The 27192-nt window shown below is 35.5% G+C and overlaps 1 protein-coding gene across 10 annotated transcripts in view; it reads left to right on the top strand.

Annotated features, from left to right (window-relative positions):
- LOC106178442 (potassium voltage-gated channel subfamily KQT member 1) overlaps positions 1 to 27192 on the top strand; it is a 56599-nt gene that overhangs the window by 739 nt on the left and 28668 nt on the right. For 4 of the 10 annotated variants that reach the window (XR_015331705.1, XR_015331706.1, XM_013561613.2 and 1 more), the window contains 6 exons: positions 49 to 114; positions 2496 to 2543; positions 15697 to 16404; positions 19886 to 19976; positions 23226 to 23352; positions 23767 to 23845. Coding sequence is in view for 8 of the 10 variants with exons in the window: in XM_013561613.2 (XP_013417067.1) it covers positions 16061 to 16404; positions 19886 to 19976; positions 23226 to 23352; positions 23767 to 23845 (641 nt within the window). In the remaining 2 variants the exon portion in view is untranslated. Of the gene's footprint in view, positions 1 to 48; positions 115 to 2495; positions 2544 to 10011; positions 10282 to 10473; positions 10635 to 15696; positions 16405 to 19885; positions 19977 to 23225; positions 23353 to 23766; positions 23846 to 27192 lie in introns of those variants that run through there. The other 6 variants (XM_086999041.1, XM_013561616.2, XM_086999042.1 and 3 more) reach the window with 5 other exon arrangements.

Here is a 27192-nt window from a genome sequence, read left to right as displayed (position 1 = left end):
GCCAGGTAGAAAGTGCTCAGTCAATCATGTGCTATTTTTGATATTCAGGGTAGAAATTGACCTCACACGAAGGAAGTTATAGAGAAAGGGATAAATGTCACATAGTAATATCAGGTATATTTTGACTATATTCCAAGACATTCTTATACTTTTTGAGAAAAAAAAAAGAATCAGACACAGCTTCTGTTTTCCTTGGCCCATCAAAAGCTGTAGATGCAACTGTCATTTAAATGCATGCATGTATAATAACCAAGATCAGTGACAGAGTCATGCTCTGACTCTTTTGCTAGTGATTTTTTACATGGTTAACTTTATTTGTATATATGTCAGATATGTACGTAGATAGATGAACAGACAGACAGATATTTTTCTTTCAAAGAGTGAAACATTAATTGATCAATTTTAATGTATTCTCTTAACAAAAAATTATGATAATGTTCAAACCTTCCAAGCCAGGATATATATTTTCCCACCAAAAACTCGTATTTAACTTATTTTTCTGGGGTAATTAAATAACATTTCCCCTGGACTTACCAGCCTTTAATCTTTCTTTTCTGACACAAGATAACTCTGTAACAATTTTGAAATAAGCAAAAGATCAAAACCTTGAAATCACAAAAAAAAAAAAAAATAGTCAACATTTATAATCAACAAATAGCACTTAATGTAGTTGTGTGAAAGGACAGTATGAGGCAGAGCAAGCCTTATATGAAACTTGAGCTAGCCTGGACTTGATATGGTTTCCCAGTGTCCCATAAAATGATCTTGCATGACTATTACAAAATTGATTACATTGAATGCATTGATTCGAATTACTATAATAAACTGTAAAATGCATTGCATTGAATGGATTAGGTAAAAAAAACCCGAATTGTTCATAGGTGGTCAAAACAAGACTTGGGTCAAGGGATCAGTTGGTGAAATAACACCATAGAGCTTGAAAGGGGACCCCTTGTCTGGGATCTTCAGGCCCTGTGTCCACACTGAGACAATGTTCATTTTAGGTTCAATGAAGCATGTGGTAACCTTGAGGTGATTTGTTTTGATTTTAAACATGAGGTTTTATGTGGCAATGCATTAGTCAGTGTAAGAAGAAAGGAAGGAATTTGGTGTCATTACATTGTTTGGATGAATTTTGTTGAAAGCTGCATTGCAATTTCTGACCTGCTTGTATTACAAATATTCCCAAGGACTATTTGTCAGTTTCATAACACTGCATGTGAAAAAGCCTTCAGATTGAGAACATTTATTCTCATCTGCACAAAGATCAAAGAACAATATAGACAGGATTTTACCAAGGGGAATCTGGTAAGGTTTTTTTCTTCTTTTGTTAGTAAGAATAATTGTAAAAGAATTGCCCGTACATGTGCACTGGAAAATCACAAAAAGCTGCAAATAACTGTTCAATAAAATGGATGTTGACATTCCAGGGAGGTGTCTGGGTTGCATTATTGAATGGAGATTGACAACACTGTCATTTCTTAGCCAAGTGGAAATGGATTGCACAATATCCAATAAAGAAAATTGTTGCTTGAAGTCTTTTGGAAAATTATGCAAGGGAGGTGTCTAGCAAAGATAATGTTGGGTTTGATTTCCTCCCTCTGGTCAATAGTCATTAGCTGCCTTATTATCTTAGATAATGCCTATTCCTAGGAGCTGGGGTTATTCTGTACCAGAACCATAAAGCACATTGTTCCTCTTGCCTCTCTGCAGAAAAATGGATCTGTGTCGTATTGGATGTGAAGTTCAATTTCTGTCAAGTACTAATTAGTTGTGCCATTATTCATCCATTTATGTCAACATGTTGTTTCCATTGCATTTTGTAATTAAGGGTTGTTAATCACATATAGTAGATCTGATTAATACCAGAACTTTGTTAGATAATTGTTCATGTAATGGTTTGTTGTTTATTAGAAAATGTCAAACTTTATTTTGAAATATCCTTCCAATAAGTTTTTTTTACGTGTTCATTTTGTTTTCATTCTCTTGTATAAAAGCCTAAACAAGTAATTATAACAGTGACTGCATTTTAATCATGTCATGCAAGTGAACAATTTGTTCTGGGAAATTAAGCAAGAAAAAAGAAAAGAAAATATTGCATATATTTTGATTGCTTGCTAGAAGTACAAGCATTTTTATTTTTGCATATAAATGTGCAAGGAAAAAGCTGTTACAAACTTAGATGGTTACATGTACATTCTCAAAAACAAGGAGACTGCATTGTATAACAGGCTTTGTTGGCTTTCTACATGTATATTCCAGTATATTTTCCTATAAAATAAACCCATCTTTGGGCAATTTAAAAGATGTCAAGAGTAAAGATTGTAAGAACAATATTATGTTACTTTCCAGGTTGTAGCACACAAGCTTCATTGCGGCATGCTATTCAGCTGTGTTTAGATTATTCGCCCCTTTCAAGATGTACATGTACAAGCAATGCTGCATTTGAAATCCTGTGGACAAAATTAATGATGTCCTTTTCTTCCCTGTCCCAGGTTGATCCAGATTGGGAGAGTGATTGAAGATTTCACAGTTGTCTTCTTGTAAGTATTACTTCTGATCAATTGATAATTGCATGCAAGGTCACTATTTTCTGTCTCCAGTTTCAATATGTAGATTAGAAGATCAATAAAATCGTATCATGTGAAAAGAGTCAGTTAAGAATGTCACCCTTGAAGGTCAAATATTAAATTTACTTCAGTATAATTCCACTCTGGCACATGTATTATAAGATGTACCCCCTGAAGATAAAACTTGTCCCTGATTTCTTTCTCACTAGTGTTTTATTGATCTACATGTACAGTAGATAGATTGCAGGCTGAAAAGGAATGCAGAATACCAAATGTATTTATTTTGTGGTTAATACTGTAAATATATGCTGCTAGAAATGTTTAAGAGACCATTCCCACAGACATTTAGATCGATCTATCCCCCTGGGGAGTCTCACTAGATTGCTATCAGCTTAGCCGGCTTTAATGTCTGTCCTGCCTACTAAAAGGTGTAAGGGGGCAATTAACTTTTGTGCTCGCTCGGCTCCTGGAGGCTGACAGCAATTTAGTGTGAACCCCCAGGGAGTTAGGTCGATCCAGATGGATCGATCTAAATCTGTGGGAAGCCAGTCTAAGATATGCTAGATAATGAATGTTATTGTATTCTTTTATTCAGGGATAACAAGAGGGATTGAAACTTTTTAGGGACAAAAATACAACAAGGTTGCCTTTTATGATTTATCCAATTATTATAGGTACAAAAGAGAGAAGAAACAAAGTGGTTTTGTACCATTGATTTTATAAAACAATATAAAGCATGCTTTCAACTTTATTATTTTTAATGAGACTGTAATCAGTCATCTTTAATTAAAATGAAATTGTATGTTTCAGTTATTTAGAATTATTATATACTGATGTTGCTTCAATGTAAGCTTCAATTTTGTGCAGACACCACTGAGAATCTCCCCCCCCCCCTAAAAAAAGTCATTGTTTAATTGAAAGTATAAAGAGATCTTGAGTTTGTTTAATGAAGTAGAAGGGTTATTGAAGCAGAAGGAACTTACGGAATTTGGGTGCTAGGGAATTCTCAGAAGATAAATTCTAGTCTCAAATTGGCAAGATATCAATTGCTTTTGTTACAAAGGTCCAGTATTTTGGAATAGGTTGGAATGACCAGTTGGACACTTGTTGTAACAAATCATAGATATGTACTGTAGTTTTTTTTAAGTATCATGGAATATGACTATTTACGTTTACTATAAACCCTTCAGAAATATAGTTAAGTAGTTAGGTAGTAAGTAGTTAGATTGTAGACTGCATGCATGCAGATTAGTTAGTTCCCAGACTCAGGTGTACGTAGAAAAAAAATGTGGAATCAGAAATTAAAAATTTGTGTCATAAGTGAACGATGAATGTTGAATGTTCGAGTTTGAACGAGACATTAGCAGCATTGTAAAGATAGCATTGTATCAGGTAAACAAACCATCAAATCTAGTGGTTTGATTTACTAAGGCTTCGTTCACATGCAATGTCTATTTTCTATTTTCTATTTTCTATTTTCGGTATGTCTTATGATCACGGTCTGTGCACTGAATATCCCGCGGCGTAATTACTTGCAGCGCGAGCCAGTTACTATAAGTTACTATAAGTAACTGGCTCGCGCTGCCAGTAATTACGCCGCGGGATATTCAGTGCACAGACCGTGATCATAAGACATACCGAAAATAGAAAATAGAAAATAGAAAATAGACATTGCATGTGAACGAAGCCTAAGGTTGGTATTCCCTCCAATATTCTTAGTCATATTTTTTGTTGGGAGTTTGATTAGTTCTAGGAATTGTAACTTCAAATTAATTATTTCCTAGTCAAAGGCCCTGTTTCACCTAAAATTTTAAGTCAGTGTAAAGTGTATGGGCTTTAGTTAGACTGCTAAAATTGGATAGCTCTACTACTTTGTTGTCTTGGTGTTGGAGCTTTTAAGAATGATTGGCCTATCATGAGTTTTATCTGCCATACCTTAATGGGCTGTTATCTCCAGTGAAAGTACACCCCTTTGTCAAGACAATCCCAATATGCTCATGGGACTTAGTCAAAAGACTGGTAAAAAATGAAATAAAAAATGAGGTTAGCAGCCTTACAGATTCTTTGTCAGTTAAAGCAATACTCCAGGGAACATTATTGAGTTTGTTACACACACCTGTAAGTATTCCCTACTGCTGCGAATCAACAAAAATCGATTTCGTTGTACCTCTGTGCTTTTATTCAAACAAAAAATATATAAAAATTTCTCTGGACTCCTGTAGTGAAACACAGCTATATTTGGCTCTTGTCTCAAGAGCATCACCAGGCTGAATGCCCCCAGGTTGTTGATTGACCTATGGACGATTCTCACTGGAGGTGCTAAACGGCAGAATGACCTACCAACATCCAACGACCTGTGGGCATTCAGCCTGATTATGCTTTTGAGACAAGAGCCAAATATCGCTGTTTTGCTTTTTGTTTTCCAAAGTAAGTTATAAATATCACTAAAATCATTAGTAAATATAATTCCTTGGAATCATGAACAGGCTTATTGATAATTATTTTGGCTGGGGCTAAGACACAAAGAGCAGATTAGGATCGTGTTTATTGAGTATTTTTTCTGTGTGGAAATGGCGCTGAGATACGAGGCTAGGTTTGAGATGAATGACAGTTATCCAGGAGGAAGTGCATTATTGCAATTGGAAGACATTAGGATTAATAAGCTGTCATTTAACTTCTAGTATCTCTCCAATCACCCTGGCTTACTCATAACCTTTAAATTGCAAAGAAATTTAATAACATCTAGATGCTTGTAGAGGAAGTGATTGCATTTTAAATTTTGTGTACAAAATAAACTGCTTGTTTTCTAGTGTGTGCTGGTGGACATAATTATCGGAGTACTTTCATGTTTATCAAAGATACTGTAAGAAAAATATTGCTAAATTACTTGTCTGGAAAATAGACTTTAAACACTGATTAAAGTGCATCTAGGTACGGTAAGTAGTGTGAAAGTGGTCTAGTCCCAGGAGCAATCAATGAATAATATCCTGAAATACAGTGCTTTCTGTACTCTTTGTTCTTCTTCCCAGGAGAGTAAGATCAATTTAGAATACAAATGATGGCTATCCTTTAAATCAGATTGAAGAAAATTACATTAAAACTCTGGAAATCATGGTTGTCTTTACAATATCAGAATGAGATAGAAATCGTTTTTATTCTTCCTTACTGGAAATCGTGGATAATCTTTTTAAGATCCTATGTTAATTTGGAGGTGTGGATGGAAAGAGTGTTGCAGCTCTTCTTTTTTGAAAAGACTGAGCATTTAGGGATTACCTGCCTCTGAATCAGGTGGTTTTATGGTATTGTCATTGTGATGACATTTGATTTTTGTTATTTTCATTTGATCTGTTATATTCAATATTTATTTGTTTTAAGGTTAGAAATAAGTCTATGGATTTATCTCATTTCTAGTTTTTTTTTTTTTTTTTTTTTGTTTTGTTTTGTTTTATTTTTTTAAAGGTCTGCTTTCATCTCTGTAAAGTGAACTCTCATAAAGTCAGCTGTATAGTAAGTTATATCTCATCACTAAAATTTTGCCTGTTGTCAATCGTACATACAATATTTTCTGTACATTTGCTAGCCTTGCTGGATATGTTGCTATGGGTCAGCTCAACATCATGTCAGTGAACAAAGATGGACTGCTGTCCTTTAGATAGGGATGAGGTGGTAATGATAGCAGTGATTGATATTGGGATATTTCTTAGTCCATTCCCAGCCCTTCATGATGATGGCACGAACAAGAAAGTTTTGTTTTGTCAAGATTGTAAAGTTGTAAAGATAGAAATAAGCAAACCATACCTCAAAGAGCTTTGCACTATCCAAAAAGTATTAATTTAGACATTTATAACTTGAAATGCCAATAATTTAGATTATCCTGTATATTATCAGTGTGGTTATGTGAAATAATAGGAACGATCCATAATTAACATAATTGCCATCAGTCTTGTGATTTAGCATTAAGTCAAGTGAGATTTGGAAGAGAGTTTTAGGGAAAATATAATGGCAGACTACAGATACTTTTCTGATTGTTTTCTTTAAAGTGTTGTAGAATTATAGTCTTTTACACAATAGTACATATTCACATTTTTTTTAATATTATTTTATGAGATCACTTTCCCAGCACAAAGAGTTTCAACCTTGTCAAAATAGTTTTACCAGTTTGGTAGAGGATAGAGATCAAACTCAGTAAAAACTAATCACTCACATGAAATATTTTGACCTGATCAGCCATCATCATCATTCTCAGAGTGACGCAGGTGGCATTGTGTCACGAGTTGAAAGTACTCAGAGCTTGAAATCAAAGAGCAGTACACATGATTATATTGAGACATAAAGACGTGGCAGATTCCTGCAGTTGTACGCCAGGACACACCCTGAGTCTCAGAGATCACTGGAAACTTGCCTCTGTTAACAGCATGCCAATAACAATAGCAGCGAGTTCCAGTGACCTCTGAAACTCAGGGTGCTTTACAATGATAAAAACTGATTAAAGAGAAAAACACTTTGTTTGTCTACAATGTGAAAAAAACAAAATTTTTTTTCAAGGTTATGGAAGGCAGAGCTTAATAATAATGCTGCAATGCAAGGTCCATAAATTGGCTTTCCCACTGACATTGACCAAAACAAGTTTAAGGCTATCATGGCTGTTTTGTTATATGTCTATTTATAAGAATTGAGGTTTCAGTCAATATTTCAATTACAGAGAACATGCTTATTTGAAAAGCACAGTGAAACTGCCTTATAGAGCATTGCACATTATTAAATGAGGTATCAATTGGATATTGATCTTCACTGCACTGAGTTCCTTAAAAAATGCTAAAAACCTCCAGCCTGTAGCTTTACCTTTTATCACTGAGTATTGAGCCCAGCAGTGAAACAATTGTTAAAATCCACTCAGCAAACTGTCAAATTAGTGTCAGTCCATCAATTCAATGAATGGCACATTAGGAACACTAATTGCTTTAAAAAAGGTAAACCACTCTATCAGGTTAGTTCAACTGGAGCTGTGTATCACTGTCAGATATATAGTGATTATGGATCATGTATTTGTCAACCTGGCAAGCGTTTATGGATTTTTATAACAACAATGGATTTTTCCATCCAAATCTGGGGAGATATATTGTAGGTATTTTGCAGATGGTTTGACTGTGATTACCTTCTCTCTATGATAATTTTGCTTATATAGTTGAAAGTATTTTGCAGTTTTTTCACCTTGGCTATGTTTAAGATCTTAATTACTAGTATTTAGTAAATTGACTACATTTCTTTTTTTGCAAAGTGAATTAACTACATTTCTTTTTTTGCAAATTTCTTATCAATCCAAATTGGTCAGATGATTTAATTGTATATTTTTAATAAGAAATTGGTCTTGAGAAATATTTTTCATGCAGAAACAATTTTCTCCCATACACTCTTTAATTATTCAGAAGGGTCTCTTACTGTCTGTTACAGTGGTGCCAGATTATTCTGTGTTTAATAATAGAAAAAATTCAAAACCTTTTCAATATTTGATTACATACTTGAGTGTTGTTAACTTACTATTAAAGGGTCTTTAAGATCTTACTGACCCTCTGGCTTGTTTCTCTGAAATGATTTTGGTCTTTGGTAACTGGCACCAGTCAAGTTGAATCACTAGAGTAAAGTAGTTGAAAAATGGCTTCTTTCTCATAAACTAATACATCATCATAAATTCGGAATAACCTTTGAAATACATTATATTTTTCAAAAAAAAAAAAAAAGGTAAGTTATCTTCTTTCTTTACTCTTTTTGACGTCTGACTTTTTGGTCATGATGATTTTTGTCCCCAGGGTCCAGATGTCACGGTTGCATTAAATAAATCTAATTTCCCCTTCCCAGGTCGACACTGGGGATGAGTGGCATGCAGGTAGAAATATATGGTGAACTAGATGTGCTTGTTAAACTAATAGGATTAGAAAGAATGACTGGAAAATTGATTGTGGAAAGTGAAAGCTGAAATATAATTATGTTTTCAGTTGCCTGTCTGACTAGGGATCAAGTAGTTTGCTGTTTTCGTTTTTTGGGTGGTGAGTTGGTTGTTTATAAATATTATTTCCTATGCATTATGGACCATACTTGGACCATCCATTGATGGGTTAATAATTGATGCAATATATGCATATGTATTTCACTAGCTGTAAGGGTTGCCTGATGGACCTTGTGCATTCTGCAAATTATTATTATTCCATATTATGTATTCAAGTGAAATGAAAGAGAAAAGCCATTTGCTAATAAAGCAGAAATCAGAAATATTGCCATAGTAAGATGGAGATGAAATTTTAGTAAAAAAGGTTAGGGTGGTAATGGACCCTTTAATCTATGGAGATCCGGGTAGGGGCAAAAGGGTTTCTTCTCTTGTATATTTGATACATAATTGATTTCTGCGGTAGCATTCATTTATTAATCCCATAATGAATTAGTGGCATGTAATTGGAGAGAGGTTTGTGGTTTGATTATACAACTGCAAACATAGCTTTGTTATCGAAAAGAAAACTTAGTTATTTTCTTGCAGAATACTCTGTCAAGTTCAATCCTCATATATTGGTAGAGATTCATGAGACCATTACAGCTACAGTGGGATAGGGGATTCATGAGCCCATAAAATACATGTACATAAAAATAAATGTTGGTATTGCTTAAATCCTTTTGTGTGTGTGTGTGTGTTTGGGGGGGGGAGGCATTAACATAACTGGGGATGTTTTTTATTCAATTTTAATATTGACTAAGGTCTAAACTGTTGTAGTCATTCCATCCCCTGGTGACCCCTGCTGCTTAAAATCACTTTTTTCTTTGTGTATCAGGTACCTTTTCTAATTTAATGCATTTCAGTATTTCATAACTATTATTAATTTATTTGATTACTAAAATCAGAATATAACTTAAAGGACTAAGATTACTCTAAAAAAAGAGAGCCCAACTGCAAAAAGACTACTTAAGAGGTGCACCATAGACTGTCATCATCGGTAAGATGTCAGTCTGGCTTGAAGTCAATGTTGCCAAAAGTAGTCTACCTTAAAATAGACTTTTGGCCTGCAGTATTAGACTGCCATCATTATTTTGATTTTCGTCTTCCTAGCAGCCTGGTCTCCAGTCCCTATTTCCATATAACGAAAGGGCTACCAACACACTACTGAATAGACTAGTGAGCGTCCAACTTCTACTGGGTATAACAGTAGATTCAGGAAGAGTCTCTACAGAGTTGGATCGATCCAGGCAGACGGATGTTTTTTTATGGGAATGGGGTCTTAAAGATCCATCGTGCACTATTTGCTCTGTTCCTCAGTAATATCAGTATAACACTGTTTCAATTTATTAGATGTATTTTTTGATATCATCTTATGACTGGGCATCATTTTTCCATTACTTTGAATTGCATTCAGTATTAACCTTATTTTGCCTATAGGATGTAATCATTCGTTGCACTTGTTGTGTAAGAGGAAAACTTGATGACATTGAAAGCTCATGCAGAGGACATCTCTTCACTAATGAAGCCATCTTCATAACAGAGCTAAGCAGAGATCGAGACACTGCCAGATGCGTCAAGGACTTCCTTCTATTTATTCTGCTACTATGACAACTACAGCCAATGAGGTTCCATCATTATACTATGGTGATTAAATTACGGGGAATTGCAAATCTGCAAAGATGATTGTGTCCACATCTTGATGTCTCTTGCTGTGCCACTGACAGTCAGGTAAATAGATGTATGCAGAGGTTGGTAGATATAATCAGCTGTGTGTATATATTTTTCTCCAAGCTGTACACACATGCCTGTGGAAGACCAGGAAAGCTTAACCTGTCATAGTGTCTTAGCCAACATAATAAGAACCAGTGAGCTGATAATATTACGGATCGTAATGGCCACCAGCGTACGGTTATGTACTGTTGCATGGAGCCATCTTTTGAGGAAAGTAGTCTGTTTGCCTGATCAAGAAAAAAAATATGTATTCAAGACCAAATGTTGGTTGGAAATGATAAAGGGTTTCTGAACTCATTTGCTCTTCTAAGATTGAATCAAGCAGTGCTTCAAATACCAAAGTTGTGTGGGTAAGTTCTGATTGCATTTATGGAAATTTGAATGTCGCCAAGCTGATTTATAATGAAAAGGCTCCAGTGACTGATGTCTGGTGTTGCTGCTCACAGCCACTTATGATGGAGAGTAGTTAAAATATTTATGGTTGTGTTTCACCATTTGATTGGTTCAGTTAGAGGGTTAACTCTCAGTTCTCTTTGGTTGGCGTTCCTTCTGCTAAGTTCAAGATAAGAAGCATTGTGGGATTTTGTTTAAAAACCTGGAGGTTTCTAGAAAATCAGATTTTCATTAAGTGTGGTTAATGCAAATATATAACAACAGTCATTTGTCCTTGATATATTGGTGACTTTTCTTCAGTGTGACCCTGTGTGCAACGCATGCATGTGCATGCCCTGGGTATATGTGCACACATAGCACAGGTGTCAAACGACTGTGCATGTGCAAGAAGTGCACTTTTGGAAATAAGATAGCGAAATTGACAAAATCTGCCAGTGTTTACACCAAATTTGATTGATTTGATTCAATTTCGTTTGATTTCCAGTGTAGTTTGAGAAAGTATCATGGAATATTTTGTTGATTGTATGTATTAAAATGTAAATCTATTGGACTTTGCTTAAAATTACTTTTATTTTGTCTATATTATTAAAGGGATTCCCTTTGTATTTATAGTGATAAGGAAAATACTTCATGTGCAGGAGTGAGAATGTTTTTGCAAAATGCATTTTGTATCGTAGGAAGGTTAATTTCAGGTAATGCAAATGAGAGAACCCTTTTGGGTGAAATTAGTCTGCATAACATTTTAAACTTTTACTTCAGTGTTTTGGGTAATTTTAATTACACAAAACAGGCAATGGCACTCAACAATAGGAGACAATTTGTAGCTTCATAAAAATTGGAATTCTTTTATGAAGTATTTAGTGTGTGGGCAATCAAAATGCTTCTTGGTTGTTATTGGAATCTTCATCAGTAATATATATAATAACATACATGATAAGAAATCCTATTGTTTGGCCCATTAGTTAGCTAAATTCATTTGGTGTTTTGTAAAAATCACAGTATAAAACACAACAAAATCATATCTGTGTGACCTCGTTTTCACACCAACACACAGATTTTGCTCCTGTGCTTGTGCATGCATGTGTGCACACACACACACACACACACACTACTGCTGGGTTCTGAATATGACTTCTAATGTTGGGTGCTGCTTTGCATGTTCTTGTGCATAGGAGTATTAAGTGCATAGTTCAGACTGAGATGGCGACATTAGAAATAATGTAGTAATGTCAATAGATATATATTTTTAAGAAGAATAATTCTGAAAAACTATGGCATTTTTTAGACTAAAACAGTGCTTTTTTAATAGGTATCACTTTGACAGGTCTTTAAGTGTAGTGCAGACTGGGCCAGTTGGTCTATTATGTGTATATCTGGAAGTGTGACAATTGCATGCATACAGCTAATTGAATGACACATGATTTATGCAGCAGTGTGTTGACAGTTCATGCTTTTTGTCTTATCATGTCATTGGTGTTGGTCATGCATGTGGTCATCTTTGCGTTTTGCTCTGCAAAGTTGTGACCCGTGGCAGTAAGTGAAATCTATAAATTTATTTATATTGAGTGAATTAAATAGACAGCCGTTTTCCAGATGAGTGATTCTTTTTATGATCCTGTAATGTGACTTTAATTAATCTGCCATGATCGTGAATGTATCGGTTCAAGTGGATGTTGGAAATGGTCTGTAATGTAAACACTTTTAATAGATTTTCTGCCTTGTCAGTTTGCGGTGTCCATACAGTGTGTCAGGCTTCCTCTGCAGAATTAACTTGGACAGCAATTGTGTCTAGAAAATGTGTGTTCTCTATTATGTTCCACATAACATATGGCTTCATAACATATGGCTTCTGACCACGGCAATTATACAAGAGATCTAATTAGCAGCATGTCCTCATAATGGGACAAGTATATGCATTGAAATAATTCAGAGGTCATTATTATGGAGATCATTATTATGGGAGATGCATGGTGCCCATGGTTCATTATGGAAGCCAGAAGGTATTCAGTCATAGCAAATTACCCAGAGTATATGTTTTGTGTAGCCTCTTTCTATATGTATACTATATTGTCCATTTCTTCTTTTTGTGCTCATGTGCGCACAATTCCAGTTCTCCTTAGACAGATAGTTTCAGATCTGTTCTGACTTTATTGTATAAACATAGCTAGACCTCATTGTACCCACAAGCAGGATACATCCGTGCCTAAGCTTTATCTAGCAGTTTCCATTTTCAATCACTAGGTTCAGTTTCTATGCATTTTTTTTCTTATAATACTAGATATGTTTCATTTATTTAGTAGCTGTCTTCATAGAAACTTAATGTGATTTATGCCTGAACTATCGTCTTCCTTCTTCCATTTAATTCCTGGAAAACATATATGCAATGCCATTTGACCTTAATCAGAGAAAACAAGATATAGTGTATCTCTCCCATCCCATAGTTATGACATTGTGATGAGAAAGGCCAAACGGTGCCAAACAAGTTAAACCGTTATTATTGAATCTCTCCTCTTATTGATATCCCTGATATTATCTGGTATTGGAAAAATGATTTGTGTATGGCACAACATATGATATTACACTGTTGCCAAAACAGTTACTATGATTTATAGCAATGGCTACCAGTTGGCTTTAGGGAACTACCATATGCACTTGATGAAATATGAGTTAGCAACAGTTATGACAGTTATCTTAATTTTGAGTTGAACCCCATCAATTTGGAACAACTTGATCTAATAGGCAGAAAGAAACATGGCAGTTGTTCATCCTGGCACATGTTCTCTTCCTTGTCATTTGACTAACTTCATTTTTACCTGTAGAAGAATACGATTTCATTTTTTTTTATTGATCATTATGCAGATCTCTCTAAAACAAAGAAATGATACACTGTTTGTTTGACATGCCGCTTCAGGTTCATTTAGCATAGGAAAATGGGTTCTGTTGTGCAGAATTTATCTGGTCTTGTGCAGAATGTTGAGGTAAGAAATTGATAATCAAAAGTATAAGTATTTGAGTCAAGTCAAATTCATCTTTGCATGTACTGCTCGGGGATACAGTTGTGAAGTAGGCGCAGGTTGGTAGTTTCACACAACTCTTGCACCGATTTCTGAACAGTTATAGCCAGTGATCCTGTCGTAAGTACAGACATGTTCATCATTGAGAGGGTTACCCAATAGGGCACAAAACTGAGATTTGAGGTTTGTGGGATTTGGCAAGATTTCTTCCCCACCAGAGACATGTAAGATATTTCGCACTTTTGGGCAGTCTAATCCACAGAAACTACAGCTGTCAACATGGTTTTCTGCTTTGTTTTTTGGGTGTAGTCACCAAAGTAGCTGGAAAAAATGTCGTTTTGTTCCCTGTATATTAGCTCATACTGGGGAAATGGGAAAGACTGTCTGGGTAGGTTTTGACAGTCCTAATAAAGAACTGAAATCATGCAAAGCCATGCTGTCCCCAGAAGTGGGTAAATTGCACAATAATGCTCTAGTATTTGCAGTATTATTGTGCACATGCAAATGATACTTTGGTACCTTATCTGTCTTTCCAAAAGGCAATGTAATTTAAATTGTCTGTTAGCCACTCTGAGGATATTACTAAGTAATGAAGGCTGGTTTCTAAGAAAAAGGTTTTTCTTTATATGGAACCTATTATTTTGCCAGGTCGTGAAATTATTGTCATTATTATGGATTTTGATGAAAAAGTATGTCCCAATATTTAGTTTTAACTGAGAAAGGATTAGTTCCTGTTAAAGGCAGATTAAACACTGCCCCAAATAAACAGGTTTTTTAAGGTTTTATTAAACATCTTACCAATCATAGGATCACCATCCTTGCAGGAAATTCAAATGGTCTCCTACTAAGCTGGTGACCCATTACTATAGTACTTAAATGTCAACTGTAGCATTTAAGAATCTGCTTAATTTTCTCTCTGTAGTTTCTATAAACCAGCCCCATAGGGACAATTCCCACAGATATTTGGATCGATCTATCTCCATGGGGAGTCTCACTCAATTGCTATCAAAATAACCGGCTTAAATGTCTGTCACGCCTAGCACAACTGTTAGGGGTAATTATATTTACCCCTAGCTGATTCAGTAGGCGTGGCAGACATTTAAGCCACTTGAACTGATAGCAATTTAGCCTGAACCCCCCCCCCCCCCCCCCCCCCCCCCCCATGGAGTTAGGTCAATCCAGATAGATCGATCTAAGTATGGGAACCCAGTTATAGTGTTATTTTTGTCAGTCCTGTTACATCCTATGATAGTGGACCACATTTATTATGTTAAGATAAATGTCTTCCTTGAAACACTGCCCCTTTGTCTTAAGCTAATGATGAAAGCCAGACCACACAAAGTAAGAACAAAAGAAAAATTGATACATATTTTGGGTGTTGGCACTCTAGACCATTGGGAGCCTTTGAAATATGTTCTAAATGCTTGTTACTCTCATCTCCAGAGTTAAGCTTCTTTAGCTGAGGAAAAAAAAACTTGAAATTTGTTTCATACAGAGAAAAAGAATGGCGGATATAATACTCTGCAACGTGCTACAAGCAAACGCATCCCACCAAATGGATCGAATCTAATGTGAGATCCATGGAATTGAATAACTACAAGGTTATGAGGAGAAGAAATTAGATCTCTTTTTTTAGGAACATTGCAAAATGGATCCAAATGAGGTGAAATTTTCCTAGGATAGATATTGATTTATGGCTTTTAAAGAACAATAGTGAATGTTGATGGTGCAGAGACCATGGGTTGCTTTTATTGTGAATTGTTTTATATTGCCACTTATTAGGCCTATGTGTAGGTGGATTGCCAACATTTACTCTCAGCTATCTGTTTTTCACTCCAGTTTGATGAAATACAGTACAGATACATAACGGTTTATTTGAATACAAAATGGAACGAAAAAATTCATTTTACAAATGCAAGGGACATAATGTCACAGATCCGTACTCCATGTCATGATTTACATGCCATAAAACATTGCTCAGTTTCTATTTTCTGTCTCTTTCCAGATTTATTACAAGAGAAGGTGTAAGTGCTTACTGCTGAGCTCAGTGAATTGGATGGACTACATCAAAAGATTACACTCGGAGGACAGAGATAGCAAAGACAGAAAATCAAAATGAAGCATTTTGAAACAGTTCATGTGAATCCTCTAGATTTGTTGATTACTTTAAGATTGCCCCATTTATATCGTTTATCTACAGAAGCAAACACAGGAGCAAGGGATGATAAGACTTATGGAAATGGATATATTCTAATGGGGTCCACCTTGTGTTTGTTCACTAAATAACTCTTTTGATTTATCAAATTATACCAGAGCTTTGAAGCGTGTTTCTGCAAGTGATGGTGTTTTGGTAATTCTATTGATTCAGCATGAGCTCATATCAGAATCAGGATACGGGGTCTAGAGGAGTGGAAAGAGGGTCCATGTTTCGGAGAAACGACAGTCGGGCATCGAATCTTTCCTCATTCGAAATGAATGACTTGCTGCGAAGGAACAGGGCGGGGTCCCTGGAGAACAGCGAACTGGACGTCAACTCAAGTACAAACTCTCAGACGTTTACAGATTTCCGTCCAAAGCAACTTGACAAAAACTATGAAGCACGCTATAATTTGCTACGGACTAAAGCCTTTTCTAGGCCATCGATTCAAATGAGAGTGTATAACTTCCTAGAACGTCCCACAGGATGGAAGTGCTTTATGTATCATTTTACTGTGTAAGTATGGGTCTACTTTATGGTATTCATTATCCTGATTGTCCTTACTAATTACTCTACCTGCCACACAGTACCCAGGAGAAATCCACATAATTTAGAACATGGGCCACATGCATTATTTATACTAACCGTGCAAGGTCATACCTGCTATGGGAATGCATTCACTGTGTGAAGAAATGATATCGCTATCTGTTGAAAACAAATTGGCTGTCAGAAAGGTAGTGCCCACTCCCCACAGACTGGTGCCACCTGAGCTGCTTTCAGAAGCCTGATTAAGTTCCAAGTAATACTAACACTCACAAAGCTATTTAGACAGCAAAGTATGGGGTGATCTGTTTATATTTCATTTATTTGTGTATTTTTATTTATTTATTTTTGTTTCCTGTGTTTACATATCATTCAAATAAAGCTTCTAATATAGCTTTCCCAATTCAGACATAAAAATTCATTAACCCCATAAGGACCATTACTGCACCAGCTGCTCTGGCCAACAATGTTCAGGTGAGCTGAAAAGCTGGCTCAAGTATACCTAATAGCAAAACAAGCATAACTTGGAAACTAATGGAGGTAACTTGCTGAAATTTACTGGATTGACAGTTAACATAATTGGCATCATCCCTGTGAATTTGCAGGCAAATGTGTGGAGAAATGAAAAAAATGTGCATAAGATAAATCACCTTTTTTTTTTCGCCCATTACCAAATGATAATGTAGTTTTTAACCTATCCATAACTCTTGATACAGTATGTAAAATGTAAATGTGCTTTTATTGAGTAGTCACTATAGTAGCCTAGGCTTTTTAAAAATATGCACTTTGTATGGGTAAAAAAGGCACCCAAATAAATTATGGCCAATTTACTGAGGTGACCCTGCTTTTCAAGGCTAGCTCACAGAATGAATTGGGCCTGCAGAAGTTAATGGGTCAGCATTAACCAGTACCTATTGGGTTAAACCCCTAAAATAAAAGAACCTGATGTTAGCATTTCCTTTTGTTTTGTACAGGAAGACGTGGTGGTGTAAGTGTCTGGCCAATCATTAAGAACTTAATCATATTATTCTTGGTATAAAACATTACATCGAACCCTAGTGCATGCTGACGAGTAATGATTCATGTGTAGGAGAATTTGATTTGTTTGGAAAATCTTGGATAGAATACCATTTAGTTGTAGAAGGTCTTCAAAGGACTCTAGGTACATGCAAGATAATATCTCGAGCTGAAAGATCATTCAGTATATAGTGACTACTCAATAAAAGCACAGCGGTAATCTGTACAGAAGAGTGCTATACGTTGAAGTGTTCATATCTTTGATTGTCTCTTGGCTCTGAGCTCTACATGGGTCATCATTGAAGAGCAGTGCACATGTGTTGTAGAAAGATAGTGTAACATTGCCCATTACAAGTGCTACTCATTCCAATCTGATCACTTATTATACCCCATTCAAGTATTGGCAAATGTGAAGGATGACTTTTGAAAATCTTTGAAAAATCCAAATCAAGCACTTCTTGCCATGACAGAGAAGCCCTCAGAGCATTGTAATACAAAGAACACATCAATCACTGAAGCTCTGAAGATTAGGGTGGAATTAATGAAGAACTGGTTGACGTATAAACTAAATACATTCATATGTATACACAGTTGCACAAGCTTAGCTAGTTGGGGCATTTTTTGCATAACAGCCAATAATTACTCATTTCTATTGAACATTTGGTGCACTTTCTCAGGAAAGGTTATTACTTCATATTTAACAATTTATCTGCATGCAGACATAAAAGTGGGGTGAAAAGGCCAATTATGAATTAATTGGCATTCAAATTAACTAAATGAAAAAAATTTCTTTGATGTGGTTGAAAATATTGTCAATCCAAGAAGAGGGTTGCTTCTGAAGTTCCTGGTAATTTATTTACGTGGAAATATTATGCAAGTTTTGTGCATCTTTTGGCTAAATTAATTTTGAAAATGACCACCATATACAGGCCTTATACAAAAGAGCTGTTTATGATCCTGGGGTTTGTGATCAAATGCCAAGTTAATGATGCCACAGTTTCATTGCATGAATGTAAAAAAGTGGTCTCTATCAATGTGATGCAAATCGTGAACAGTTAATCCGCTTACCTTCCCGTTTGGTATTTTCTGAATGTGCCTGGGATTGTTGAAATCATATAACTTAGGTATTGCAAAAAAAATTTGGGGTTGAGAAAAAAAGCCTGAAAGTTTTAACAGAACTGGATAAAAGAACTCTTTCATGTGCTACTCATAACTATTATTTCTATGTTCATGGCATAAAATGGTGATTGGAATCATTAATTCGGCATTCACAATCACATATTCGTGGCTCCTCAAGATCATAAACAGCAATCATCATTTATAGGGCCTGATAGGTAGCCCTTCAGATGAAGTCTTAATCCTGGATTTGAAGTACCTAGCGTCTGTGTCAACAGATTATATACTAATTGCTCTACATCTTTAGGTTTCATGCTGAGCCTGATCTCACTTCAGAAGAGATTGGAATAACATTCAGTATGAAATGTCATCATTGGGTTTTTGTCCCTGTTGCATTATGAATAAATATCACAGTGACACAAGACACCGTGTGCCCTTTCAATGAGACATTTTTTTTCCATGCTGGGGTAGAATTTTCCCATATCATTGCTAAACTGTCAAATCCTTCATTTTTCGATCTCCCATCTGACAAAATTCCTCGCTTTTGTTCAGTGCATTATTGCTATCTAGCTTGTGCAATTCCTTGTTAAGTACTTCATTATTGAACTGTTACCGAACTGTTGCTCTGGCCTTTGATTCTGACTTTGGCAGTTTGGTTGTCTGTGCAGCACAGATAGACATTGTGTAAATGGGTGGGATATATCATATCTTTCAGCAGCCCGATGCATTTGCTGGCTGCTGCAATATGGAGGCTCTTCTGCCTGCAGACACTTCAAAATCTGTCATGTCATCCAGCCAAGGAGGCAATCACCATATTGGCTGCCATATGCCACATTGATAAGACCATGGTGCCATCTAGTGCAAATACACTCCACTCTTAAAGATTTTTTTAGAAAAATCGGATCAGGCCCATAGGCAGGGGATTTGGGATTGAATGAGGCACACTTTTGGCCTTGTCCATCTGTTATGTGTCAAAATGTGATCTACATGAATGTTTTTTGGCATTTATGGTGAAAATGTTCACTTAATTTTTTAACAAAAGCAGCCCCCTTTCCTTTGAAATTGCTGACTACAGGCCTGCAGATGATTAACTCTAAGTCAGAAATATTTATGGATATTTCACAGATAATAACAAATAGTAATAAAAAATGTTCACTGATATGCATAAGTATTTTTCCTTTTTATTCCAAACTATTAATTATTATGACACATTATAAATTTCATCCATTATTTTTATGAATGAGTTCTAGTTGTTCCAAGACTTTTGTATGAAAGGAATATTTACTTGTTGTAATTTGGGATGTGTCGCTGCTACCTTCAGGTTCATGATGGTGCTGATCTGCCTGATTTTTAGCGTCCTCTCCACAATAGACCAGTATTCAGAGTTTGCCAATGAAACACTATTTTGGATGGTAAGTCTATTACATAACACTTTCTGAATTACCGTCAGAAATATATAGGATATATATATATATATATATATATATATACTAGTATATATGTTATAAGCTCGTGGTTATATGCATTTTGAATATACTCAATGATTGACACATGGCTTTACAATCTGCTGATTAACTCTGTGGAGTTAACAAATGCTATACAAGACATTGTGTAAAGTTAAGTTGATTTGTTAATGGTAAGAATATAAAGTACAGGACTTTCCCTTCAAATCCTTTCTGAGTATTGTTTGTTTTAATACAGCAACATTTATCATGATTTATCTGGAGTGACTGGAGTCAAAGGAGACACTTAATTCTTATCATTATAGATTCATTTTGTACCAATTATGACAAGAACAGCACTGTTGTTAATGTATTCTGTAGGCAAACAGACAATTTAATTGCTCCACGTAATTTGGTGAAATGACATTATTATCAGAGGTTCATATATGTAAGGCCCCTATTTCACACAGACCACGAATCCCACGAATTCGCCAGGAATTGACAAATTTCAGGATTCGTGAGATTTTGCCAATTTTCTGGTCTAAGTCGACACGCTCACGATTCAGTTACGATACAGGTACGATATTGTTACGAATATTCCTGGGTATTCGGCTGGAATCGTGAGATTTTGCCAATTTTCTGGTCTAATTCGACATGCTCTACGATTCAGTTACGATACAGGTGCGATAGTGTTACGAATATTCGTGGGATTCGGTTGGAATCGCACGGATATTGTCCAGAAATTCACTACGATTTTTGGGAATCGGGAGTTCGTGGCCTAAACTTTGAACAGCTCAAAATTTTTGCCATGAATTCCCGATTGATCAAGAATTGCAAGAACTGACTACGATTATATACGAATCTGTCAAGAACTTCACGAACTGATTACGATTCAACCACGAATCCTGAAATTTTCAATTCCTGGCGATTCGTGGGATTTGTGGTCTGTGTGAAATAGGGGCATCATAGTTTTTGCCACCAATTCCTGTTGGTCAAGAAGTGCAAGAACTGACTACGAATAAATACGAATCTGTTAAGAACTTCACGAACTGGTTACGATTCAACCACGAATCGTGAAATTTGTCAATTCATGGCCATTCGTGGGATTCATGGTCTGTGTGAAATAGGGGCATAAAGGAAATGAATTGTATGGCAACAAGAATCCTGTTACTGTGGGTAAGATGGATGATGGATTTTCTGTCAAATTTTAATGTAGCATACAACATCCCTGAAATCCTACAGGAAAGAATAAAGGCCTATATATGGTAATCTGCTCAAAACTAGATTATTGGCTTATCATGGCATGAATTTGAGATAAGTGATGAAAGTCATTAAGATATTGTTTCTCATAATATTGCATATGAAAGGGCTTTGTAATCCAAAAACAATTCATCAGATCTAATTAAAAGAACTGAAAATTGTGATAAGGCTATAAAAAAGAAGATTGGGTTTGGCTCGTGAAGTTTCCAGGCCTGATAAACAAAACGACTATTCTTCATCTTGAGCCTTGGTTTTGTGATCCCGAACACCAAATTAACATCTTGACTTCATGACTTGTGAAACGTGAATTCATGGCACTGCGATGCAAACTGCTAACTGTTAATCCACTCATCTACCCATTTGAGATGATTAGTCTGTGCCAGTGATTGTCAAGAGCACATTACTTTTGTATTTTAAAAAATAGTTAAGGCATTGAGAAAAAGAATCTACATGTAGACAGTGAAAAGCGGGATGAAAGCTGACCAAATTGTACTCACTTTTTTTACGATACTTGCAACCACTACTTCACACCATGATATTGCTGTTTTAGTCATTAATTAGGCATTTGCGAACGCAAATCTCAAGATCACAAATGGCAATTATGATTTATGAGGCCTGGTGTCTGTCAAAGCACATTTCTTTATAACCAGCTTCAGAGTGTGTCCTCTGAAGTTACTTAAGACTAGAAATAGAGGCCATTCAGAATGAGAAAAGCCGAGTGCTAGCTAGGCCACGACCTAAATATGGCAGACCTACATGAAAGAAAGACCTTAATCCTGTAACGGTCTCTCTGCCTCTCACAGGCCCCCCCCACGCGTCATTCCTTCCGGGGACCAGTAATTACATCTCGGCTCAATTCAAATGGTCAAGGGACGACACATGGGGATCCGTGTGAGAGGCGGAGAGACCATTACAGGATTAAGCGGTCTTCCTTTCATGAAGGTCCGCCATATGTAGGACGTGGCCCAGCTAGCACTCGGCTCTTCTTATTCTGAATGGCCTCATAGAAAGACAGCTGGAAAAACATTGAAATTTGACAGTGGTATTGAGCTCCCCCTGTGTAGTGTATGTCACCATGATATTGTATGTATTGTTATTTGTGATGAATGGTAACAAGAATAAATGCTTGTAAATAAAAGCAATTAATGCAGCCATACGACATCTAAACAACATAATTATGATACAAAGCTGTGCAGAGGAGTTCACACTTGCACTGTTCAAAACTTGACTTTTTAATAAGTCTTTTCAACGCGAAGGTTTGAATCCCTAAAAGCAAATGAAATAGGTTTTGTTCCAGGTCAAAGCTTACAGGTATAATAACAAATTTCTAGAAGGAATGAAAATACTCATTGTTGGGTTCAATATTTCAGGGAAAAAACAATCCTGTATTAACTAAGTAATGTTCCATGTAATGAAAGAGATTATTTACAACCTGCAGGCTAGACACGGATGTATAAGCAAATATTTCATAAGCATAATCACTTGCTCTTTGATATCCTGCCATTAATAATGGTTGTTATTGAGGCATCATATCAGAGAGAGTGGATAAATATGTGTAAATGAAGACTGATATATTGATTGTGATTTTTAAGCCTTGTAATTACTGATGTTTAATCAGAGATCAAAAGAATAAAGACAGACAAATTGGAGGTGTTTGGCGAGAGGATGTTTTTTCATTAATTGATGGATCTGATCGTAAGACTTTCTTTTATTTCATGGAAATACTATTATTTCACTAAAGGGCATCGGTAGTATTATTAGCCTGGATATACTCTGTTTTTGCTCTCTCTCCAGGAAATGACATTTAGCCCAAATTTTTTCAGGAAGTTGTTGTATTGAGTGTATTTTAGGATTATGTGCCATGTCTGTTTTCTTTTCTTGGTTTCCAGGACAGAAATGTTGTTTTCATATAAATTTTTAGATTAAGTTATTGATTTATGTGCTATCTTTTCACATCAGGAAATAGTATTGGTGGTATTCTTTGGACTGGAATACGTGATCCGTCTATGGTCTGCTGGCTGCAGGAGTAAATACATGGGCTTGGTGGGAAGGCTGAGGTTTGCCAGAAAACCAATATCTATAATAGGTTGGTACACAGTGATCCAGATGCTTGTTGTAGAAACCAGTATTTTTCTTTCTTTCTTTCTTTCTTTTTTTTTTTTTCTTTCTTTCTTTTTTACCAAGAGACTTTTTATTGAAACAAAGCTAGGTTTATGACCACCTTAGAAATAACTCAACATGTGACTATAAGTAATTGTATTTAATCTAGAAAAATTGAAAATTAATTAATAAGTTAAAATTGGTCTTACATTTATATTGACAATACATTTAGATCAATCTTTGAAAATTACCAAATATTACCAACAATAATGAAAGCATGGTTCATTGCAAAAAGCCCCGAATATATTGATTTTATTTCATTCCTTCTTATTTTCTTGTCTATACTGTTCAGTATTTCATATTTGGACATTTGCATAAGTGATTTGTGTGATTATTTCAGATCTAATAGTGGTTGTAGCATCAGTGGTTGTGCTGTCCATTGGCTCCAATGGGCAGGTGTTTGCTGCTTCAGCCATCAGGTGGGCTTACATTTCAATTTTCATACCAAATATATAGTAATATAAGAATTAATTAATTTTTAGATAGTCCATTGCATATGTATGTTGATATCATTCTTCAGTGTTTAGGTATAAAGATAAACCAAATATAGACATGAAGATTGTTGGGCTACCAGTATTAAATATATTATGATAATTGGAACCATGCCTTGAGTGGTCTTTTATAGGTATTTATATTTTATTATTCTTATTATGGCAGATCTAGAGCTATACCAGATACATGTCCTTTGATTTCACACCCTTGATTTCTTTATACTCTTTTACTGGGCTGAAAATCTGTGAAAACAATTAGGAATGACATGTATCAAGATCAGTTTGATTAAATGTCAGTGTGTGTGTGTGTGCACACCCATGTATATGTGCACTCACACATTTTTTTAGAATAATTTGTGAAACAATTGTTCTTTCTCATCTGTAAGTTATGATGACATATTTGATTCTCTATAGACTGAGAATGCAGAAAAGATGCAAGAATAGGTTTATCTCAATGTATTATTGTAGTCTTATCTAGGACTAACATACACTGAACAACAAAGCCAAAAGCTTCTGAGGAAAATGCTGATTTTATATTATATAAATTTCTTTAATCAATTTTTGAAAGTTAAAAATCAATCTTGGTCATAAGAAACTGCAGAAATCCTTTTTTGACATGTAAGCCTCCACAGCCGACTTAAAAGCATGCTGTGCATTGCTATCCCTACTTGAAGAAAAATTTTACTCTCTGAAGCCCAAAAGTGAACAAAATGATAAATTCTTGTCATTTCCTACTTGTACAGCACTTGGTGTATGTGCACCCAAAATTATTATCAGTTTTAATGCCACTGAGAGTAATGCTAGTGATATGCACTGAGATTTTATACATGTAGGCTCGGACTTTCAAGGTGTTACCTTTCTTTGTAAAACTTGTTTCCCTGGCTTGAAATATCAATATCTGACACACAACAGCTTTCTTCACAAGCTATGTTTTTCATGGAAATGCTGTGAAAGATGGCTGGAAATGACTGGGAATAATCATCTTTATTTATTTTTAGATTCTGGAAAGTGGCATTAAAATTAGGAGCGTCTTTGTAACATAAACTGCCGTTATTATCTCATTATTAGATTGCTTTTGCAACTTGTTACCCAGGCTTGTTGGTCACTGCATCTGCTTATACAAATACTTAAGAAATATCTGTAACTCGATTTTTTTAGATATTTGCAAAAAAAAGTTTTCAAAAACTTGTAAAAATTCAGTAACTTCATTTATTTAACCAAACAGCCTCTTTTTTATATTTCACTACATTGAAATTAAATTCATTGTGTGAGCTTTCTATTGTGCCTTGGGCACTGATCTACAATTATATTTTCTTAGTCTGATTTCATTCATTTTCACTAATGCTTAGGTTCATGCAGTACATTAATTAGGTATGGTATATAACCTGACTTTTATGAATTTTTTTAAGTGTTGAAGGATGCCTTAATGGGGAAAAATCCTCTTCAACAAGAAATTTGTAGATTGTTATACATAATTCCAAAGTCTCATACCATGCATACATTCAAATGTAATTATAAAAGTAACAACTGTGATTTAATTCCACAAGTCCCATTTTTAGCCTGGGAATTGATTTTTTCACCACCCTTGTGACGTTAATTATATCAACTTCAAGAATATTCCTATCCCTGGGATCATTGTCATGATTTTGTGTCTGTTCCGTAAATGATGAAGTTCTGTATCAAAGTCAGATTAAGGACCGTGTGCTCTTATTGAAACTTCTCGTTCATTAGTAAGTCCATTGTCATGACAACCAGTGGTACTTAGTTTCGCTGGTACATTAACTGGTATGTAATAATTGTTATTACAAAAGGCCGTCTCCATTTTCATCTGTCACTGTGTTTACAGTTCATATTAGGTTTCCTGGTCCTCACGTCATGCACACAAGGGACTTTTCATGGAAGAGATGATTTGTCATTGAAGATCATTAGCCCGTCACTATGTCATCTCTTGTCCAGGATTAATTCAGAATCTCGGTACTTCTGTAGGTTGATGAGTAAGGGCCATTGACAGGTCCCCTAGGGACACATGAATATATGAAATAATACGATGTTCAATTATTAAGATTTTACTGTACTCTAGTGTCATCTTAGTGTGCATATACCTGTCAAATAGCACATTCTGCCAGTGTATGTTGGTGAATAAATTGCAATAAAATATATGTTGTGGTAATCATCCTAAATTGGCTCCTGTCACACTGCTGCCACAGCAACAGATACTGTGGAACTTTCCTTTGAACTGGTATATCAGAACCTCGTGTAGATGTTTGAAGATTTCCTGTTTGATATTGATAGTTAGGATATATGTAAAAGAAAAAAATAAGGTTCATCAGTTCTGTATCTGTGGTTTGGACCTGTTTTTTTTTTTTTTTTTTTTTTTTTTTTTTTTTTTTTTTGTCATTTAAAATTCTGCTTTATTTAGAAGTAAATAAACAATGGGAAGGCTTTTGTACAGTTTCTTAGACTATATATGGGCATGCAGTCATAGCTCTTCTTTAGCTTTGAGTAATATAAAGAGATGCTTCACTCTTGTTTCACTGCGCCTTACACCAACTTATATAGCTATCAGTAAGTCAACTTGACAACACTGATGTTTTTTCATCATTTACTTGTGTTTATGCAAGAAAACCATGTTGTCATAAAATAGCAAAAATAACAGAGGCTTAAAACTGCTGGCGTTCTGATAAGGCTCTATATTACAGTGCTTCTGCATATTTAATATTCCTAGTGATGGCTCGGATGGCCTTTTCACTTATCACAGTACGACTGTAATGTCTGTGAATCTGTCTGTCCACAACTATTTGGTCCATCTGTTTGCTCATCTGTTGTGTTTGGTGTGTGTGTATGTGATTGTGTATTTGCGTCTATTTGTGTGTATATATTTGTGTGTCTATGCACAATGTATATATACATGTATGTGTGTGTGTATTTGCGTGAGGGTGTTTGTGTGTACATAGTAAATATCAAAATTAAAGACATTCTTGGACCCTTTCATATTTTACAATATTCTAGATTGAAGGGTCTCATATTTATTGAGCAAGGCTCTTAGTATTAGTATTTAAGGGTTCGTTCACATGAAAAATCTATTTTCTAAAAATCTAAAAATCTATTGGCGGTATCTTGTGATCACGGTCTGTGCCCTGAATACCCCGCGGCGTAAATACTGGCAGCGCAAGCCAGTTACTTCCAAAGCTGTAATTTTTTCTCGGCTGCGCTCGGAGGAGATTCTCATACCTTGACGCATGCTTGCACTTGTATCTTAGCTATGAAGCTAGTGT

The sequence above is a fragment of the Lingula anatina genome, chromosome 1 (assembly GCF_051362555.1).
Source record: "Lingula anatina isolate TDL-2025a chromosome 1, LinAna3.0, whole genome shotgun sequence".
NCBI classification, from domain to species: Eukaryota; Metazoa; Brachiopoda; class Lingulata; order Lingulida; family Lingulidae; genus Lingula; species Lingula anatina.
The sequence above is the reverse complement of the archived record's forward strand: the minus strand, read 5'-3'. Positions and strand labels throughout refer to the sequence as shown.